Raw genomic sequence first — 21,449 nt, forward strand, 5'->3', positions numbered from 1 at the left:
TCGCCATTTGTTGCTCAATTGTCAGAATTGGACATATAATATACCGTTGGAAAGCTCTTGAAGTCTACTTTCCAATGCCAATACGATCTTTCTATCAAAAGTTATGGCCAAAAGAGTGAGCATATATCAAATTTCACCTCAAAAATTTTGTATTTTAAACACTTTTCAACTCTTTTTCCCATCTTCATTGTAAAACATCTTCAAATGAGAAATAATCTCCTTAGTAAACTCCGTCAACATTAAAACCATAAGAATTATGCTTAAACACGATCAAAATCGCTCAAAATAAACATGAATAACCAAAATGGGTAGAGTAGCATAAATCTTCAAAATAAGCACGAAATTACTAACAATAATCATCATTAAGGAGTATAAAATGATATGAATAACTGCAAATAATTGTACTTATCAGCATCTTACTTTTGTGACTTAAATCAATAGCTTTCACCTCCCCATATGGATGACCACATGAATTGAATAAATAACTAGATAAATTTTCATCATCATCATCATTGTGGCGTTGTCGATTGAAAACTGTTTTCACGCCTTCTAAATATCTTGAGCAAAAGGTAACAATTTCCTCAAGAAATAGCCTTGGGCAATAGAACCCTCTGGTTGAGCTTTATTTCTCACATATGTTTTAAGATGGGATAGGTACCTTTTGAAAATTAACTTAGGTGAATATATTAATTGAATAATTAATTAGTGAAAAATAAGCGTGCAAAAATCAAAGGATGCAAACCTTTCAATTGGATACATTCATCTGTAGTGAACTGGTCATCCTAACTTTATTTCCTTTACGAGATGAATTAACAAATGATCGCTAATAATAAAAAAAGGGAGGAAGAAAGTCAATCTCTATTTGACACAAAACTTGAACTATCTTGGATTATAAAGCATCAAGGTGATTCTGATTGATATCTTTGGCACATAAAGACTTAAAAAATTAGGAGAGTTCATCGATAAGATCAACCACTGTTGAAGCTTGTGATGCTTTCAATGCTATTGGTAGAATAACTTGCATCAAAATGTGGTTGTCATGGCTCTTCAGATTAAGTAGTCTTTTATTTTTCATGCTCACACATTTGAAATATTCGACCCATATCCATCTGGAAATCTGAGTTCTGCCAATACATGTAAAAATGCAACCTTATCCTCTAATGACATGCAATATGGGGCTATTAGCATGTCGATTACTTCAACTTCATCATTATGTTCAAGCCAAAAATGTGGCTTCACATTCTTACTCTCAACACATAAGCGAGCAAATTCATCATCTTTACATTTTCCATTTTCATTCATCAACGTTCCAAGTATATTATCACACACATTTTTCTCTATATGCATATTATCTAAATTATGACGAAGAGTATTATGCTCCCAATAAGGAAGGTCGAAAAATATGTTCATCTTAGTCCAAAGAATATCAACATCATTGACATCATTATCACCCATGGATCGTCGATTTTTTTTTCTTATTGAATTTTCAAATTTTCCATGTTTATGTTTTAAATTTAGTTGCTCTCTTAAGACATCTGAACAATTTAAAGGTGAAGGGGCATTTCCATTCTTCACTCCCATCAAACAAATTCGCTTGAAATCTAAATGGATGATCTCCTGGTAACCATTTACGATGCCCCACATAACACACCCTATTCCGGACCCATATTGATGAAGTTGAGTAATTACAATCTGGGCAAGCTTTATAACCCTTTGTACTCCATACTGATAACATGACAATATACTGGAAAATCATTAATCGTCCACATTAAAGCTGCTTGAAGTTTAAATTTTTCACCGGTGTAAGAATCAAATGCATTAATACCTTTCCACAACAGTTTCAACTCATGTATCAAAGGAGACATATATATATCAATGTCATTCCCTGGTCCTTCCTTCCCCGAAATGATAATTGAAAGAATAAAACAAGATGGCTTCATACACAACCATGAATGCAAATTATAAGGAATCAAAACTATGGGCCATGTACTATATGTCGTGTTAATGAGACGATAAGGATTGGATCCATCACTAGCAAGACCAAGCCTAACACTATGAGCATCTTTGGCAAAATCTGGGTATAAGGTATCAAAATTCTTCCATGCTAGCGCATCTTTTGGATGTCTAAGATTTCCATCATTAATTCTACATTCATCGTGGCACCTCATGTCTTTTGAAATCTTAGATGACATATACATCCTTTTTGATCTAGGAATTAACGAAAAATATCTCATCACCTTTATCGGAACTTTACCCTTCTCATTTTTGCTCTTCCATCTTGAAGTGGAACATTTAGGGCAACAATCTTTCTCCACCATCTCACCTCAATATAATGTACAATTGTTGGGACAAACATGGATCTTTTCATACCCTAAACCCAAATCCATGATCAACTTCTTTGCTTGATAGTACGAGGAAGGAAAAAATTTTATTTGAGGAAATGCAACAAGTAAAAGATCGATCAACATTGAAAAGGATTTATCGGGCCATTTAAACATGTACTTAAGATAAAAAAGATGCAATATAAATGATAACTTTGAAAAGGAAGTGCATCCGTCATAAAGAGGTTCTGTTGGATTCTCATAGCCATTTATATTTAACTTCTTCAAAGGAAGAGTCAACATTGGGCTCTTGACAAAGATCTTCATCAAAATCAAATTGAACATTAGATTCATCAGTTGTTTCATTGGCTCTACTATCATCATCATGTTCGCTAACCAACTCAGGAACGCCATAAATATTTACCTCTAAAGCATCTCAAAGTAACCCCGATATATCATCCTGACCTATGACTTCTGAATCATTAGAAACTTCAAAAGGAATCCCTATTTGATTGCAAACATTTTCAGCGACACTCAAAAGTCCATGAAAAATCCACTCCTTGTATTCCTTATAAAAGCCTTTAAAAAAAATATGTCTTTCAAAATCTTCTAATGGAAGGAGTTTTTTTCTATCAACTTGACACTTATTACACGGGCATATAATCTTTTCATTTTGTAACCCTTTCTTTGCAAAATCTATAAAGTCATAAATGCCTTTAATATAAGCGTCAGTGTTTCTTGGTTTATCTACTCAACTCTTATCTAAATGTTGAGACATCCTAATAATTACAAGAACCATATACAGTTAATATTATGCAAACAAATTCCATTACACATATGAGTCACGCAAATTTTTCCCCATAATAAGGCAAATAAAACAGTTTGCGCTCGTTGTTTGTGTTTGACCCTTATACTTGCTAGAAGTATTAGATTCAGTCATGGTTTTTGACATATATCCCTAGGCTTTCTACAAGTTTTTGAGGTAATAATACTAGGCGAATAAGTACTTGTTTCGACCGGATTTTCGAAAGAGTTACCCCATTAGGATAATCGCGACGTCTGTTTTTTCAAAAAAAATCGTTATGATAGGTAAAAATGACGTCAGATATCATTTATTTTTATTTTGTTAATTTTTGTGTTTTAATTTTTAATCATTTCAAATATATGAGGACCAATAAGATGTTGCCACATAGACAACTTAACCTTGCAAATAAGTCAAACCCTCAAACTTAACGGCCAATAAAAGTTTTTCGTTAAGTGGTAGTCATTTGCAGAGAAATATATCACATTAGGTAGTTTTTTGGAAAAAAAAAAACGTAAGGTAGTTTTCTGCAAATAGACCTATAGATTAGGTAGTTTCTTATAATTTTTCCCTATTATAGTTATTATAATAATTTATTTATTATAAATTGATCAATAAAGATTATAATAATTACTAGTTATAAAAATGGGCCGAACCAACCTAACTTGAAAAGCTCAGCCCATTTAAAGCCCATATCAATTTTAAAGGGCCTATATCCAGTTTTGCCCATATTTGCTTAAATACAGCTCGACCTGTATACGGCTCATTAAACACCCCTAATCTAGACTAGGTATGGTCATAGGCCTAGGAACCTATTGAATCCGCCCCGAATCTGCCCCTTTTTAAAGGTTTTGGTCTTTTTTGAGACCTATCGGATCTGGGTCAGATCTGGATTCAAAAAATAATTAACGGGTCTAAATCCGTGTCTAGACCCAAATCCGACCTCTAGACCCCAATTGTAGACCCGCCCCGTAGACTAGGACCCGAACCCTTAACCGAATATATTCAGACACTAATATTATAAAAGACCACAGTAGCTTAATCTAACTGGAGTATACTTTATCAAGTTGGCTTTGGCTAGAGAAGCATGGTCTTGAAATTGTAAATGTTTTTTATTTGTTGGAGTTTCTTTCCCATCTTCAGTAATTTCCATTTTTCAAAATCTATTCTTTGTTTGTCATTGTTCCAGCTTTGTTTAACTCGAGTTTCTGTCAATTCGGTTGTAGATTAAAATGTGATGTTTAATTAATAATATTAAATATTTGTGATATATGTTAATAAAAAGTCCCTTATAAAAATACTAAAAATACAATAACTTACAAAATGCTTAAATTTGACAAATCAAAGAGATTCGTTTCTAGACCTACTAAAGATTCTAGACCTATCCAATTCGGCATGTCTGGATCTGAATTTGAAAATTTTAGACCCTTAGGGTCCGAATCCAGATCTAGATCCCTCAAAAATAAATGGGTTTGAATTCGAATTTAAATGCACGCGCTCTAGAACCGCCCCATAACCCCCTAATCTAGACGGACAATTCTAACAAGTTTTATTTCCCCGTCATTTGGCTTCTAAGCAACCACCACATGAGTATTAGGAGATCCTTCAAGACTTGGAGATTAAACTCAATCGAGGTGAGCAATTGAGTGAATATTGATCCGACCAAATACATAAAACTGAAATTGAATTAACATAATTGACCAAGTATGCACAAATCCAAACAGCCCATTACCAAATACATCCCTATTCTTCATGTTGAAGCATTAAGCTTTAAGATACCAGACAGGAAATGCAATACCATCAAATAATGGCATTTTGTTATCTAACTTAAAACTTAAAGAACGAAGTTTAATAGGATAATGAAAACGATGATGTATTAGAGTTCGAACGATGTGTTTCAAACTCCAATATTGCCAAGATCGAGTGTATGAAGTTTAGTGACAAACAAATTACGCTATCAATGATATTAACGTTTGTAGGAGAAAATAATGCAATAAAATGACACAAAGATTTAACGAGGTTCACCCAACTAAGGCTACGTCCTCCGGTGTGTAGTATCTCTTATATTATCAAAAGGAGTTCAAAGAACTCTCAACTATGGAGAATTACAATAGAGAAGAGATATAGGTTAGTGTTTGGCTTGGGGTGTATTTGTGGATTGATTCAATGTGATTGAGAGCTCTCTATTTATAGGAGAGTTCACACTAAGTTACATTAAGTATATTAAAGCTATGATTAAATGATAATGAAACATCTCCAAGAACTTGAAGAGTCAAAAAACAGCATCTTAGGAGCATCAGAAACATCGCTCGACTAAAGCAGGGGCTCGCTCGGTCGAGCGGCCTGGTCGAGCGGGATACAGAAAGTGTCTGTCTGCATTCTGTCTGCTCGCTCGACCCATCCTGAAGCTCGCTCGGTCGAGCGAGCTGGTCGAGCGGCACTTCAGAAGGCTTCTGTCAGTAGTTGCTCGACCTTACATTGTAGAGCATCTTGAACTAAACCTTTGCACTTCTTCATTAAGTTCCATAACTCCCTTGATTAACTCATACTTTATTACCTCATTAATCCATACTTTAATCATCATCATAAACCACAATAATCAACTTAATACACCAACTTAACACATTCATGGGATTCCATCCCAAAGGTCACACATGAATGCACCTCATCAATTGTGCACTCAAGTCACACCAATCACAACAGATAAAACAAGTATTAAAGTTTTATGTCCAAGTTCTTTGAACATACGAAGCAAGAACGAAATAAAGGGAATCAAGCTCAAAACGAGTTGATGCTCGTTCAAGCGCTTGCTTGAACATTCGAGCACTTTGGTTTTCACATGGCAAAAAAAATTTGTTGCTTATGTTTGATGATTTTAGCATTTATTCGTTCGAACATTCTTGTACAAATTCGACTTTTTGTGGAGTAGAACTTTATTTTGTGAAGCATATTCTGTAGTTACTTAAGAATATATTTCTTCAATTATAACTGATATTTTTTATCAGTAGTTAAAAATGAAACCAAGGAATGAAATCTTGCACATAATTGTATAAATAGAGGAATTACATGAAATTAAAAAACGGACATACATACTTGGGAATTTTCGAAATTGTTCTTGCTTTTCTCTCAACACTCACTTATGTTTTTAAGTATTATTGTGAGGAAATATCATAATAAAAAATTATTTATACGTCTACAACTAGTTATTAGGTTTTCGAGCAATTTGAATGTTGCAAACATATCTTCAGGGTGTTATTCGATTTGGTGATCAATCAAGAAAGAAATCCATCGTCACATATAATTATATATAACGGAATACAAATATATACTTGTAATTTGTATTTTTTTTCTTTTACATCTATCAAGAAAGAAATCCATTGTCATATATATATATATATATATATATATATATATATATATATATATATATATATATATATATATATAAAAGGAAGTATGTAGTAGAAATAAGAAATTTAATAAATTATGCTGAGTGCACTTTGCTCCCATAGGCGGATCCACATCAGCCTCCCGTGTAAAGAATATGGGAAAAGATTATTTTATTTTATAAGTTGATTTACAATATATGGACTAGTATAGTCTAGATACACGATCAATCATTAGCACCATACAAGGTTATAATTAAGGTACCATAACTAGATTACCAAAATTAAACAAATACAAAATTTAACATTAGCACTATACGAGGCTGTAATAAAGTTACTATAAGTAGATTAGCAAAATTAAAGAAATACAAAAGCTAACTTAAGAATTACTTAGTCATTACAATGGAAATCAATATTTACTTAACATGCCTTCGCAAGATGGACGGTCTGTTGGTAAGTCCGATCTTGGAAAATAATGACTGAAATCGAGATCGAGGAAGGGGCTTAGTAAGTGCATCGACAGTTCATCATCCCCGGAAATATGAGTAACACGAAGAGTGCCACCTTGAACTTTCTCACGTACATAATGGAAATAATTGCCAAGTGCTTCATGCAAGAATGAAAGACCGGATTAGCAGAGTAGTGTGTAGCACATAGGTTATCGCAGAAATGGTAGGTGTAATAGTGGAGATATAACCTAATTCAAACATGAGATATTGTAACCAATCAAGCTCCGTAGTAATAGCAACTACAACACGAAATTCAGCTTCAGTAGAGGAGCGGGCCAAAGTTTTCTGTCTTCTAGAACTCCAAGCAATAGGATTAGAACCCAAATAAATAATGTAACTCGATGTACTACGAAAATTATCCTTATCACCTGCACAATCAGCATCTGTAAAAGCATGTAGTAAGAGAGGAGATTTTTATCTAAACAAAAAACCTTTACCTATTGTTCCATGAAGATAACGAAGAACCCATTTTAATGCTTGCCAATGGATGTCAATAGGAGCATGCATAAAATTGTGACAATTTGTTGACTACAAAGGAAACATCAGGACGGGTCAAGGATAAATATTGAAGAGCTCCAACAATTGTTCGAAAAGAGGTTGAATTTGGTAGGGGTGTCCCGTGATTGAGCATGAGGAAAGAATTGGTGGGAATCGGGGTAGAAGCAGGTTTGGAATCCAACATTTGAACACGCTGAAGAATGTCATTAATATACTTACTTTGAGACAAAATTAATCCATCGGGATGAACACCAAGAAAGTAAGAGAAGGACCCGATGTCCTTAAGTCAAAAATGATGAAAACCAGAATTCATACTGGATTATTCATTCTACCATTGAAATGTAATGTGAGGAAGATACAGAGAAGGGAGAGTCAATGTTTTTATTACATAATCATTGTATATCTGTTTATTTATCTATCTATATATGAAGAAGGCTAACTAGTATATATATACACTTTGTTGGAATAAAAAGAGGTGTTTGAGCTGGCAGCTTTATAACCGAATTGTAACAAACTTCAACCAGCTTGTGGTGGATTTGTTGAGCTAGATGCATCATCCCCAATACCCCCCCTTAAGCTAGGGATGGTGGTTTGAACTAGACCTAGCTTGGTCATCAAATACTGTAGTTGTGCTGCAGACAAATTCTTAGTGAATGCATATGCTAACTGTTGAGCAGTGGGAAGATATTGCAACTGTAACAGACCATCTAGGACCTTTTCTCGAGTGAAATGAGCATCTAATTCAATGTGTTTTGTACGCTCATAGGGCACAGGATTCTTTTCAATGCTAATAGCTGATTGATTATCACAGTATATAGTGACTGGTTTTAAATTTGGTACTCCAATCTCGTATAGTAAGCGTACCAACTAAGTAATTTCAGAAGCAACAGCAGCCATAGCACGATATTCTGCTTCTGAGGAAGACTTGGATATAGTGGACTGTTTCTTTCTTTTCCATGAAACTGGTGAGCCACCAAACAAAACAAGGTACCCAGTTATAGACCTTCTAGTTGTGGGACAAGTAGCCCAATCTGAATCTGAATAGCCAATAAGAGAAATACGTTCACCAGCCTTTAAGAGAATGCCTTGGCCAATGGAACCAGCAATATATCTCAATGTATGGTGTAGGGCTTGCATATGAGGAACCTTGGGATCTTGCATGGACTGACTCAAGGTCTGAACAACAAAAGTAAGATCAGGCCTGCTGTGAGTAAGAAAGTTTAACTTTCCAACTAATGATCTGTAGAAAGCTGGATCAAAATAAGGGTCTCCTACATCTGAATGTAATTTGAAAGATGTGGGGAGTGGAGTGGTGGCTCTTTTCGATAGATCAAGACCACTGAATTGTAGCAATTCCTTTGTGAATTTGTGTTGTGTTAAGATTATACCAGCAGAAGTCTTACATATCTCCATGCCTAAGAAGAAATGAAGAGCACCCAAATCTTTAATGTTGAATGTTGTGTGTAAATGATGCTTAAAGCCAGAATTGTAGGTGTGTGATCTCGTGTAAGAATGATGTCATCCACATAAACAACAACCAAAGTCAAGTGATCGCCCTCTCTTTTGATGAATAAAGAGTAATCATTTTTGGATTGAACGAATCCTTGAGTTTGTAGCTTCTTAACTAATTTAGAGAACCATTGTCTTGAAGCTTGTTTTAACCTATAGATGGACTTTTTTAACTTGCAAACATAACCATTTGGATTTGGAACTTCTTCAGGCATCTTCATGTAAACCTCCTCATGTAGGTCTCCATGAAGAAAAGCATTGTTTACATCTAATTGATGTAAATCCCAATCCTTCTGTGCTGCTAAGGCTAGTAAACATCTGATGGTAGACATTTTAATGACAGGTGAGAAGGTTTCTTCAAAGTCAACACCATATTTTTGTGTAAACCCCTTTGCCACTAGCCTAGCTTTAAACCTCTCTATGCTTCCATCAGATTTGAGCTTGAGCTTATATACCCATTTGCAACCAATGGGTTTCTTGTGTGTTGGTAAGGGTACAACATCCCAAGTCTCATTATCTGTAAAAGCCTGTAGTTCCTGCTCCATTACTTTGACCCAATTTTGAACAGAAGCTGCCTCCAAGAAAGATGTAGGCTCTGGAATCTGTGAACTATGAGCTAACAAAGCTTGATGTTTCTGAGGTAAGCTAGAATATTCAACTGCGTTGCATTTGAAGTCGGAAGAAGATATGGTTGGATATAGATAGTCACTGAGATATGAAGGAGGTTTATGGATTCTGGTAGATTGCCTAATCTCAGAAGATGAAATGGTAGAAAGAGTAGGTATTTCAGGAGAATCATTTGACAGATCAGGAGATGGAGAAGGTTGATTATTGTCTGGAGAAGTACCAAGGTTTTGAAAAATGTCTGGTTCATCATCTGGTATGCCAGATGGATGAGGAGTAGTATTAGGCAAGAAGACATCATGGAAGGGTATGAAGGCAAGTTCAGATGTTGAGGTATGGTGATGGAATGGGAAATGTTGCTCATGGAACACAACATCCCTGGAAATATGAATTTTGTTGGTGAGAAGATCAAGGACTTTGTAAGCCTTCTGATGTGGTGGATAACCAAGGAAGGCACATGGTCTGGCCCTTGCATCAAACTTGGTTCTGTTATTGGATAATGTGGAGGCAAAGCAAAGACAACCATAGCATTTGAGATGTTGTAAGTAAGGTTTCTGTCCAAATAACCTCTTATAAGGTAAACTTTGATTTATACTTTTGAGTGGCATTCTATTGATTACATGAGCAGCACATAACACAGATTCCCCCAGAACCTAGATGGCAACTTAGCTTGAAAATGTAGTGCTCTTTCAGTTTCTAGTAAATGCCTATGTTTTCTCTCAACTACTCCATTTTGTTGTGGAGTTTCTGGACAACTTGTCTGATGTATAATACCTTTAGCAAGTAAGAACAGCTTCATTTCACCTTCCTTAATTTCTCTAGCATTATCACTTCTTAAACACATAACAGCAGATGAAAATTGTGTTTCAACATAATGAATTAAATTCTTCAAAACTGAAATCACATCAGATTTGTATTTGATCAATGTAATCCATACATGCCTAGTGTAATCATCCACAATTGTAATAAACTGATTAAAACCATTATGAGTCTTAATATTGTAGGGACCCCACAAATCTACATGTATCAACTGAAAGGGCTTCAAGCTCTTTATTGAACTACTTTCAAAAAGTAACCTAGTCTGTTTAACAAGAGGAAAAACCTTACAGAAGATGTCTTCTATTTTCAGTTGATGAGGGAAAAGAAACTTCACTTGATTAAAGGGAAGATGACCAAGTCTGAGATGCCATAACTGTGCTTCTGTGGTAGCATTCAAACATTTGCTTGAGATATGAGATTGAGCTGGTGATTGAGCCTCTTTGTAACAAAAAGAATCCTCAATGTGATAAAGACCACCTTTCAGCCTACCAAGAAGAAGTGTTGGCTCTCTCAACTTCTGAGCTTGAAGAAAACACTTGTTACCAGAAAAGGTGATTGTGCAATCAAGATCAGTAGACAACTTGTGTACAGATATGAGATTAAACTCAAAGTCTGGTACATGAAGCACATTAAGAAGCTTAAGTTTATCAGATAAATTCACAGTGTCAACATGTTTGACTGGTATTTTAGTACCATTAGGTATGGTGATAAAATTTTCATTACCATCAACAGATTGCCATTCATCAAAAAAATTGAGATCTGAGCAAAACTGGTTTGTTGCACCACTATCCAAAATCCAAGAGGACTTCATACAAGACAACAGGTATATCTTACCTACTAAATGAGCTTGAGCTGAGTGGAGAGTGTCGGACGAAGTAGACTGAGTGTGTGGTGATTTCTGCTTGTGCATGCATTGTAAGAGATATTTGTATTCTTCCATAGGAATGGTGGCAGTTTTAGCATTGTCAGAAGGATCATGTAAGTCAGGAGACTGTTGAGCTAGAGCGGTAACATTTTTGTTTTTGAAATCTTTAAAACTAGGGGGATAGCCATGTAATTCGAAACGCCTTGAATTACTATGGCCAATAATCTTGCAATGTGTACAGTAGTAAGAAGAACTTGGTCTCTTGTTGCTATATCTCTATTGGTTGTCAGAAATGCCAGAATTATACCTTTGATTAGAACCAGAACTACCATTGAATTTCTGTTAATTATTGCCATTAGAAGTTCTGTTGACTGAATATGACCTGAGAGAGAAAGACCTCTGAGCATTGAATGCCATATGATCAGTTGAAGATGCTGATTGATTTGTGATTTCTTTATGCTTCTCTTCTTGTGCAAGAAGTCTGTAGCATGAGAGACAGGTGGAAGAGGCCGTTGCATCAGGATGCTACTCCTAACATGAGTAAAGTGCTCATTGACTTTCATCAGAAATTGGATAAGTCTCTGATCTTGTTGAGCTTTGAAAATCTTCTGAGTGAGGTTACATGTGCACTAGTTACAGGTGCAAGTAGGTAGAGGAAATGTTAAGTTTAGTTCATCCCATAGGACTTTGAGCTTAGTGTAACACTCAGAAATGGACTGTAAACCTTGATGTAATTCATATAGTTGTTGTTCAAGGTCATATAATTGTGCTCCAGAGGTATAGCCAAACCTTTCTTCAAGATCAATCCAAATCTCATAAGCAGTTTTGAAATAAAGCACAGATTTGGCTATTTGTGTGTCTAAAGAATAAAGAAGCCAAGATATTATCAAATCATTACATCTAATCCAAGCAACATGTTCAGATGTGTTAGGTTCAGATTCAGGATAATCTCCATTAAGGAACCCGAGTTTGTTTCTAGCAGAAAGAGTAATAAATACAGAACGCTTCCAATCAATGAAGCCATTACCAGCAAACTTGATGGAACTCAAAGGATTTGTGCTATTTTCAGATGGACAAATGTAGTATATGCTAGTTGGATTAGAATTGAGAGATAATTTTGTTGAGGTATTATCAGTCATGATGATAGGATTGAAGACAATATTCAAGAAAATATGGAATTTATTGAAAAATAGATGAAAGTAGATGATCGAAATTAGGTGAATGAAAATCAAAGAAAATCAAATGAATGTGATTGATCAAGAAATGAAGGCAAAATATCACACACATAGAGCGTAAACGAAATTGATTAAGGATTGCAAAGAATTACAGGATGTGAAGAGATTAAAGAAGATTATACCTCAGAAGATGGTGAAGCAACAAACAGATATTGCTGGATGAGATGAAGATCAAAAGCAGAATTCAAAGGCGAAAAATCAATCAAGAAACCTCAAAGAAAAACAGCAAGAAACCGCTAAAATCTCATCAGAAAATGTCTGTGGATGTGTCTGAAAAGCGAGTAATAATCAGTAGGCTCTGATACCATGATGAAAACTAGAATTCATACTTGATTATTCATTCTGCCATTGAAATGTAATGTGAGGAAGATACAGAGAAGGGAGAGTCAATGTTTTTATTACATAATCATTGTATATCTGTTTATTTATCTATCTATATATGAAAAAGGCTAACTAGTGTATATATACACTTTGTTGGAATAAAAAGAGGTGTCTGAGCTGACAACTTAGTAACTGAATTGTAACAAACTTCAACCGGCTTGTGGTGGATTTGTTGAGCTGGATGTATCATCCCCAATAAATAATAATGTCATCCACGTAAACAATAAGATAAATGAGACCTTTAGTGGAGGAAAAATGAAATAGAGATAGGTCAGAAATTGTAGGTTTAAAACCTTGTGACAAAAGATCTTGACAAAGTTCATCGTACCAAGCTCTACTTGCTTGTTTTAAACCATAAATGGCTTTATTGAGTTTACACACATCATTTGGATAAGAGGGATGAATGAAACCTGGTGGTTGAGCCATATATACCTCTTTAGAGAGGGTGCCTTGAAGGAAAGTATTGTTGATATCCAATTATCGAAGAGACCAACCATGAGAAACAACAAAGAGAAAGTAATAGACGAATAGTAGCAGGTTTGACAACAAGACTAAAAGTTTCTACATAATGTATATCGAGACGCTGATTAAAACCTTTAGCAACAAGTCGAGCCTTTAGACGATCAAGGGAACCATCAACTTTGTATTTGACACGAAAAACTCATTTACAACCAACAACCATTTCTAGATGGAACTAGAGATCAAGTGTCATTTTGAGTAAGGGCAGAAAATTTATCGGTCATGACTTGACACCAATAAGGGTGTTTAAGAGAAGAAAGAATGTTATGAGATTTTGAAATTGGTGATTGTATAGCAGTGTGAAGGAGAAAATTAGAGTTAAAATACTTACTATTAGGCTTTGTTGTCCGAGGAGGTAATGAAGGGGAAAGAGTGGTGAAGATAGTTTGATCTGGAGCATTCAAAAAACTGTTGGGTGGGATAAATTGACTAGGCATGTTTGATGGAGTATTTTGTGGAGTTAAAGAGGTAAGTTTAGAGGTGTTCAACGGGGCGGCTCACATTTTAACGGGTCATTAGCGGGTCAGTCAATAATGGGGCGGGTCATTTAAGAGCGTTGGTGTAAAAAGTCAGGACGGATGGGGTTGGATAATTGTAAGAATTAATTGCGAAAAAACTTTGCCACTTTTTTTTATATTTTTAAATGATATTATTATATACATAAGTGGGTCAATCTAACGAGCCATAAAGTATAATAAAAAAACTATTTTATGAACTTTTAAAAATCGGGTCAAAGTGGGTCGGACTTAAACGCGCTTTGACCCACCCCGCCCTGTTTAACATTTGACGTGACTCGCCCCAACTCGGCCCGTTGAACATCTCTAAAGGTAATATTGGGATTAACCAAATCTTGAGATGGAGATGGATTATTTTGAGGTGAGAGCAGGACCGACCCTAAAGGTAGGCCTAAAGGGCTACCGCCCAGGATCCCATTTTAAAAATTAGATATTTGTGTTAGGAGGGGGCCTCGTACTTGAAAAAGTCCAAAATTAAGCTTTGGGCCCAAAAATAAGAAAAAATCGGAGCCCAAAAATGCTGAAAAGGAAACTGCCCCATTTAATGCTCTTTTCTTGGTAAATGGCAAATATTAAGGAAAATTTGAAATAATTAAGTAATTTTAACTAAAAAATAAAAAAAAAATTGAGTTTTGTGTAAATTTAATTCCAAAATAAGTGTTTTTATGTCCGAGCCTAAGGTTAGGTATGTTTGTAGTTAATAACTGCAAACAAAAAAAAATTGGTCCAAAAAGTCAAAATTGTTTGTTTGTACTTAATAACTGCGAACAAAAGGAGACAATGTCATAACGTTAGAAGGGACGGAAAGAAACAAAACATTATTGTTCGCAGTTACTACTGCGAACAAACATGACTTCCACTTTTCTCGTCCCTTCTAACGTTATGACTAGGGGTGCTCAATGAGTCGGACCCCATTTTGAGCTCTTTTTCGGCCCATTTCTAGAAGGGCTTTGTAAGGGCCGGGCCAAAAACGGGCTTTACTATAATTAAAATGAAGCGGGCTATAAAAAGGCTTAATAAGGGCCGAAAACGGGCCTTTGTAAATAGTATAATTAATTTATAATTTAAATATTATAAATGACAATGTAAATGAAATATTAATATTTTTTCAATCTAATTATTATAAATGATAATTAATTGTTATAAATTGATAAATAGGGATTAAAATAGTTTTTAGTAGTTGTGGACATAAAGTTTGTTCTTTATTTGGTGGATATGATTGAGGCAGGATGGTAGGCAACTTTGATGAAGTTAAATGAAGTGGAAGTATAACTGGCATAATTAACTCATTTTAAGTTGGGGTTGTCGAATTTGATGGGTTAATTAAAGAAAGATCGGAATTATTTAAGAGAGTATTTAGAGGACACTAGTGGAAAAAAACGTATCTGTAGTTGATTATTTGCTGCGGTTTTTACATACGCAGAAATAAATAAGAAAAAGAATTAGAAAAAAAAACACTCAAATGCTGCGGTTTTACGCTTGCCCGCAGCATATAAGCTATTTTCACATCATATGCTGCGGTTTTTGTCCTGCCCGCAGCAAATAATCCTTCCCAAAAAATTAAAAACCCGCGTTTTAACGTTCATTTGGTTAAACCCTCATATAAACTGTTGTATTCCTAAAACCCACGACTACCTACTGTCTTTTTCTTCAAGTTCCTCCATTTTTTTAAGTTTTCAAAAATCTCTGCAAAAACCCACGAAAATCTCTGCAAAAATCTCTTCAAGTTCTTCAAGTTCTTCAAAAACAACCCACGACTGCAGCTACTGTGTTCTATTCTTCAAAAATCTCTACTGTGTTCTTCAATTTCATTCATGCTAATTTACTGTGTTATATACATAAGTAAATTAGTATAACCACCCATTGCACGAATTTTCTTCTCCATCTTTTTTTAAATTATTCAACCTACCATTGTTGTTTTTCCTTCAAAAAGCCACGACATTAGGGCTAAGCTTGTTCTTCTTCTAGGTATAAATTTTTCAATCTTTGTTTAAGTTCTTCAAGAATAGCTTCATTGTGTTTTAATAAGGATTTAGTCTTTATTTATACTAATTTTGATTTTGTTGAACATTGTAGGTTACATAATCTTATTGTAGAAACAAAATTATCATATCTCATTACCAAGGTATGTATTTTATATTTGAATGTTGTTGGACCACTTGAGTTTTGATGATGACTACACTTTATTTAAACAAGTATGTTTTTTAGAGATTGTGTGCAGGTCGATATCCGGTCGTGATTATGATCGTTGATAGTACCTATGGCTTAGTTCATGGAAATGTACGTGTCAAAAGGATCCGAAAGATGTTAGAAGAAGTATATCGCTTGGGATGTAAAATGGAGACAGCAGGTCTACTATTCCCAAGTTGGATGTTCTAGCAAAACTGGAATTCAGAGACAGCGCACTGTTCCCAAACTAAAGTCAGCCAACGTTAACTAATAAATTCTGATTTTTATTTTTTAGTTAATGTGTTAATTAAATTAATTTATTGCATTTATTAATTATTATAATTAATTGGCAAAATGTTTTCTAAAAATACTTTATGTATGAGTTTTTAAATAAAAATCCTTTATTTTAGGATCTATATTTAGTAAATATTGGATTTGCTAAATATAGGAATAGCTGTTGTGGAAAAAGTCTTTGCTATTATTTTAGAACCGGTCTTTATCTTAGAAAATAGGTTATCGTTCCTATAATGAGTTAGCTTGTAACCATTCCTAATTTTAGTAAGTATAACCGTTTCTATAAATAGCATAAAAGTTCCAGCAGTTATTACTGGAAAAGGAACTGCTGTTAAAAGAAACTGTTGCTTAAAGGGAACAGAACCTATTTTTAGTAAATAGGAACAGCGGTTATTGTTGTTTTAACCGTATGCTTGATTTAATAAAGTCTTGTGGAAATAACCGTCTGTGTGATTAATCCACATTACTCTCATGATCTTTTTGAGGAATAATGGATTGGATTATTCCATTTTCTTAGTGATTTTATTTTTTTTATAAATAGCTAGTGAATTCGGCTGTACCTAAAGCATCAAACGCCTGAACCTTGTTATTTTCATGTGATTATTTTTGGAAATCCACAAGAAATATTTTGTTTTGAAAATTGCCAATTAACTCATAAAATTTTCTTGAGCAACTCATTGATTTTATTTTTAAGATTCTTATCCTTTTTGTAAGGGTTTTTGAGAGAACTTGTAATTAGACTCGGGTGAGTCTAAGGGGGAATTAGATAGCCTTGAGTGAAGTTATTGAGGAGTTTAGCTTTTAGTGAAGCTAAGGTTGTTGCTTTGAGTAAAGCAATTTGAGAGAGAAGAGTTGGCCTAGTTGATTCGCTTCGAGTGAAGTAAGGTGTTTATTGTAATTGTAACTAATTGCCTTAAAAATAGTGGAGTATTTAGAAATCCCGAGGAGTCGTGGTTTTTCCTTCTGTTTAGGCCCAGAAGGTTTCCACGTAAAAATTTGTTTGTCTCTTTTATTATTTTGCTCTAAGTTCAAGCTTTATTTATCTTAATTCAATTCCGAAAAAACAGGGCAAGAACGCTTGAATTAGTAACAACAACAATTCACCCCCCCCCCTCTTGTTGCTGTTCCCGTTCCTAATTGAGTCTACAATGTGAATAATTTACTTATGTATGTACTTGAATATTTGAATGTGAGTAATTTACTTATGTATATATGTAGTTGTATATTTGAATGTGAATAATTTACTTATGTATGTAGTTGTATATTATTAGTTTCTTATTATTTTGATTTATGTGTATTTGATTAAAGAAAATGGTTTTTTTTTTGGTTATATATGTTTTGTAATTTAAATATAAAGAATTTTATTACTTTAAATAATAAAAAGGTTATATAGGGTTAAATAGGGTTAATTTGGTTTAATTATATATGTTAAAAGTTGTGTATTAATTTGTTTTGAATTAATTAATCACACTAATTAGGATGACAAAAGATTGTTCTTGGATGTATGGAAACATTGAATCGTCAGAATTTATTGATGGCGTATTAGAATTTTGTAGTATTGCGGTTGAACATCAAGTCAGGACAGGGGGAGTTTGTTTTTATTGCTCATGTGTCACTTGTGGCAATGTATCAAAGGTAGATAGTGTTGATATCCTTAGGGAGCACATACTTCGACGTGGGTTTAGGCCTCAATATCATGTTTGGGTTTGGCACGGTGAGGAGGGAGTTTACAAAGAGAAAAGTGTTGTTGAGAACGTCAATAATGTGGCTGATGTCAATGAGGATGTAGTAGATCATGTTGATGGGTATGGGAGAGATGAAGAGTCGATGAGGATGTGGATCGTGTTGATGAGATGATGGAGGGAGTCGAGAATGAGTTAGGAAAACGTCCTCGTGTTTTTGACTTGTTGACAGAGGCTTCTCAAAAGCCTTTGTACTCTGGATGTACAAAGTTCACCAAACTAACAGCAGTGTTGACAATTTTCAACATTAAGTCAAAGTTCAATTGGAGTGATGCTAGTTTCACAATGTTATTAGAAGCGTTAAGTGAGATGCTTCCTGAGAGAAATGAACTTCCAAAGTCGACATATTATGCCAAAAAGCTCATATGTCCTTTTGGCTTAGAATACCAGAAGATTCATGCTTGTCCGAATGATTGTGTATTGTATCGGAATGAAAACAAGAACTTAGAAGAGTAAACTAGGTGTGGGTTATCGCGCTACAAGCGTAAAGGGGTTCGGGATGCTAAAGGGCCCCCGGCTAAGGTATTGTGGTATCTTCCAATAATACCTAGATTCAAGCGCTTTTTTTTCTATAAAGAAAGATGCGTTAAATTTGAGGTGGCATGCAGATAGGGTGAAGAAAGGTCACTTGCTCACACATCCATCTGATTCTCCGGAGTGAAAGAGTATTGATAGGTTGCATAAGACTTTTGGGGATGAGGTTTGTAATTTAAGGCTCGGACTGTGTACGGATGGACCCATTCGGCAATCTTAGTTCTCAACATAGTACTTGGCTGGTACTGTTAGTGATCTATAGTTTGCCACCTTGGTTGTGTATGAAGCGTAAGTACATTATGCTTTCGCTTCTTATCTCGGGTTCTAAACAACCTAGCAATGACATAGATGTGTATCTTGCACCTCTCGTTGAGGATTTGAGAAAGATGTGGGATGAAGGCGTTTCCGTGTTTGATGCATATGCTAATGAGGAGTTCACCTTGCGTGCAATGCTTTTATGCACCGTTAATGATTTTCTGGCATATGGAAACTTATCGGGGTATAAGAACAAAGGGAAGAAAGCATGCCCATTATGTATCGATGACATGGAATCCACGTGGATTCCTAAGTGCAAACATGTATTCATGCACCATCGAAAGTTCCTCCCACGAGATCACCAATATTGTAAGAAGAATAAGATGTTCAACGGGGAGGTTGAGGACCGTGTAGCTCGTCAACCATTGACCGGTTATGAGGTTTATGAACAGGTTAAGGGAGTTGAGATTGTATTTGGTAAAACAGGACAAGTGCAAGGGGGTGAAGACCGATTATTGAAAAAAGAATCAATCTTTTGGAAGCTTCCATATTGGAGAGATCTACCGGTTAGGCATTGTCTTGACGTTATGCATATAGAGAAAAATGTATGCGATGCCATACTCGGGACTCTCATGAACATTCCGGGTAAGACAAAGGATGTTAGGGTCATGCGAGATTGGTTTGAATGTAAGGGTCTTCGTTCGGAGTTGTTGGCACATGTTAAGGTGAGTAAGAAAAGAAATAGAGCTGATGAAGTTTGTGGCAGTAACAAGGGAAAGGGCGGTAAGAAGAAGATGAGTAATGACAAAGTTTAATTGCCTCCAGCTTGCTACACATTGTCCAAAGCAGAGAAGCGGACATTTAGTGAGTCTTTGTATCGCATTAAGGTTCCGTCTGGGTACTCATCCAACATGAAGAGATTTGTGACCCTAAATGGTGAGCTGAAGTTGGGAATCATGAAATCTCACGAATGCCATGTAATGATGCAAGTGTTCTTATCAATTGCAATCCGTGGAATACTGCCAAAACATGTGAGATATGCTATTACCGAGCTATGTTTGTTCTTCAACACAATTTGTAGTAAAGTTCTTGATCCCTTTAAACTTGATGCTCTTCAAGTCGACGTGATTGTAACTTTATGCAAGTTTGAGATGTATTTTCCACCTTCTTTCTTTGACATAATGGTTCATCTTATTGTCCATCTCGTTCGTGAGATCAAGCTTTTGGGTCCAATTTTTTTAAGGTGGTGTTATTCTTTTGAAAGACACATGGGTGTTTTACAAAACAAGGTGAGGAATCCAGCACAACCCGAGGGGAGTATGATTCAAGGCACTGTGAGCGATGAGATTAGTAACTTTATAGCTGAGTATTTAGCCATGCCAAAGCCTATTGGACTTCCCACCTCTCGACATGAAGGAAGGCTTGAGGGAAAAGGAACAATTGGCTCCAAATCGATCACACCTCCTCGAGATAGTCTTCTACAAGCACACTTATATGTGTTGCATCATATTCCTGAAGTCCATTCTTTTTTGAGTGAGCATTTAGATATATTGCGCGCAAAATATCCTTGTAAAGGGGATAGGGGATTGATGCAGTTGCATAATAAGACGTTTATTGATTGGTTTCATAATCGAGTAATAAATGAAGAACTCAAGAGTGTATCAGAAATTGTTAAGTGGTTAGCTTTTGGTCCTCGTTAGAGGTGTTCATTCGGTTGATCGGGTCGGTTTCGGACGGGTGTTATTCGGTTCGGTTGCATTTCGGATCGGTTATTTTTCGGCTGTGTGTTACAACGGGTCACACTCGGGTCGAGTCGGTTAGTCACGGTTCGGTTGGAGATCGGTTATTCAAGCTATCGGGTTTGCATCAGTTCGGTGTCGGTTGAAGTTCGTGTCGAGTGTCAATCGGTCTCGGGTTGTCATCGATTACTAATTGGTTCGGTTTTTTCGGGTATAGATCGGGTTCGAGCTTTATTTTTCGAGTAGTTATCGGTTACGGATAACTATTGATCGGGTCAATATCGAAATAAGTTAATAGTCAGGTTTTTAATTGATGTATGCTCATTTACTTACAAAAAATAATTAACGATTTTTTTATCAGATATAGCAGATAGGGGTGTCAAACAGGTCGGGTTGGGTCATTTTCAGGTTTGGGTCATATATAAATGGGTCAATAAACCCTTGACCTGAACCTGACCCATTTAATGAAATGGGTCAAAAATTGAAACCCCGACCTGATCTGTAGCAGATCGGGTCAACCTGCTAATGACCCATTTAACCTGCTTTTTTTTTTAGGTCATTAAATTCATATATTTCAGGTCATTTGACCCATTTAACCTTAATTAAAGGCTTCCTCCAAAAATAAACGTATGCCACTTAATGCAGCGAGCACATGGTATTCTTTAGTAAAAGGCGAAAGAATAGTTCGGTTTGTGCTCACGGCGTGGCTGCGTAAGTTAATATGAGATATGTG

General features: G+C 35.4%; 1 protein-coding gene and 1 non-coding gene across 2 annotated transcripts; both read right to left on the reverse strand.

Annotated features, from left to right (window-relative positions):
* Window positions 1-8,032: 8,032 nt before the first annotated feature.
* On the reverse strand, window positions 8,033-8,929 carry LOC130808302 (uncharacterized mitochondrial protein AtMg00810-like). The gene is made up of 2 exons (XM_057673781.1): window positions 8,385-8,929; window positions 8,033-8,303 (listed from the first exon to the last, which is right to left on the reverse strand). The coding sequence occupies exons 1-2, from the start codon at window positions 8,927-8,929 to the stop codon at window positions 8,033-8,035; spliced, it is 816 nt and encodes a 271-aa protein (XP_057529764.1).
* A 12,380-nt stretch (window positions 8,930-21,309) lies between these two features.
* Window positions 21,310-21,425, reverse strand: LOC130809540 (U5 spliceosomal RNA). The gene has a single exon (XR_009040843.1). It is a non-coding gene; the product is annotated as a U5 spliceosomal RNA (small nuclear RNA).
* Window positions 21,426-21,449: the final 24 nt, after the last annotated feature.

This window comes from Amaranthus tricolor, chromosome 3, assembly GCF_026212465.1.
Source record: "Amaranthus tricolor cultivar Red isolate AtriRed21 chromosome 3, ASM2621246v1, whole genome shotgun sequence".
Lineage (NCBI taxonomy): Eukaryota > Viridiplantae > Streptophyta > Magnoliopsida > Caryophyllales > Amaranthaceae > Amaranthus > Amaranthus tricolor.

Excerpts from the sequence above, each read along its gene's own strand:
- LOC130808302 (XM_057673781.1), bottom strand. The coding sequence starts at position 8,929 with ATGGAGATATGTAAGACTTCTGCTGGTATAATCTTAACACAACACAAA. Across the intron at positions 8,304-8,384 it reads GTTGCTTCTGAAATTACTTA|CATTGAAAAGAATCCTGTGC; the intron begins GTTGGTACGCTT and ends ATCAGCTATTAG.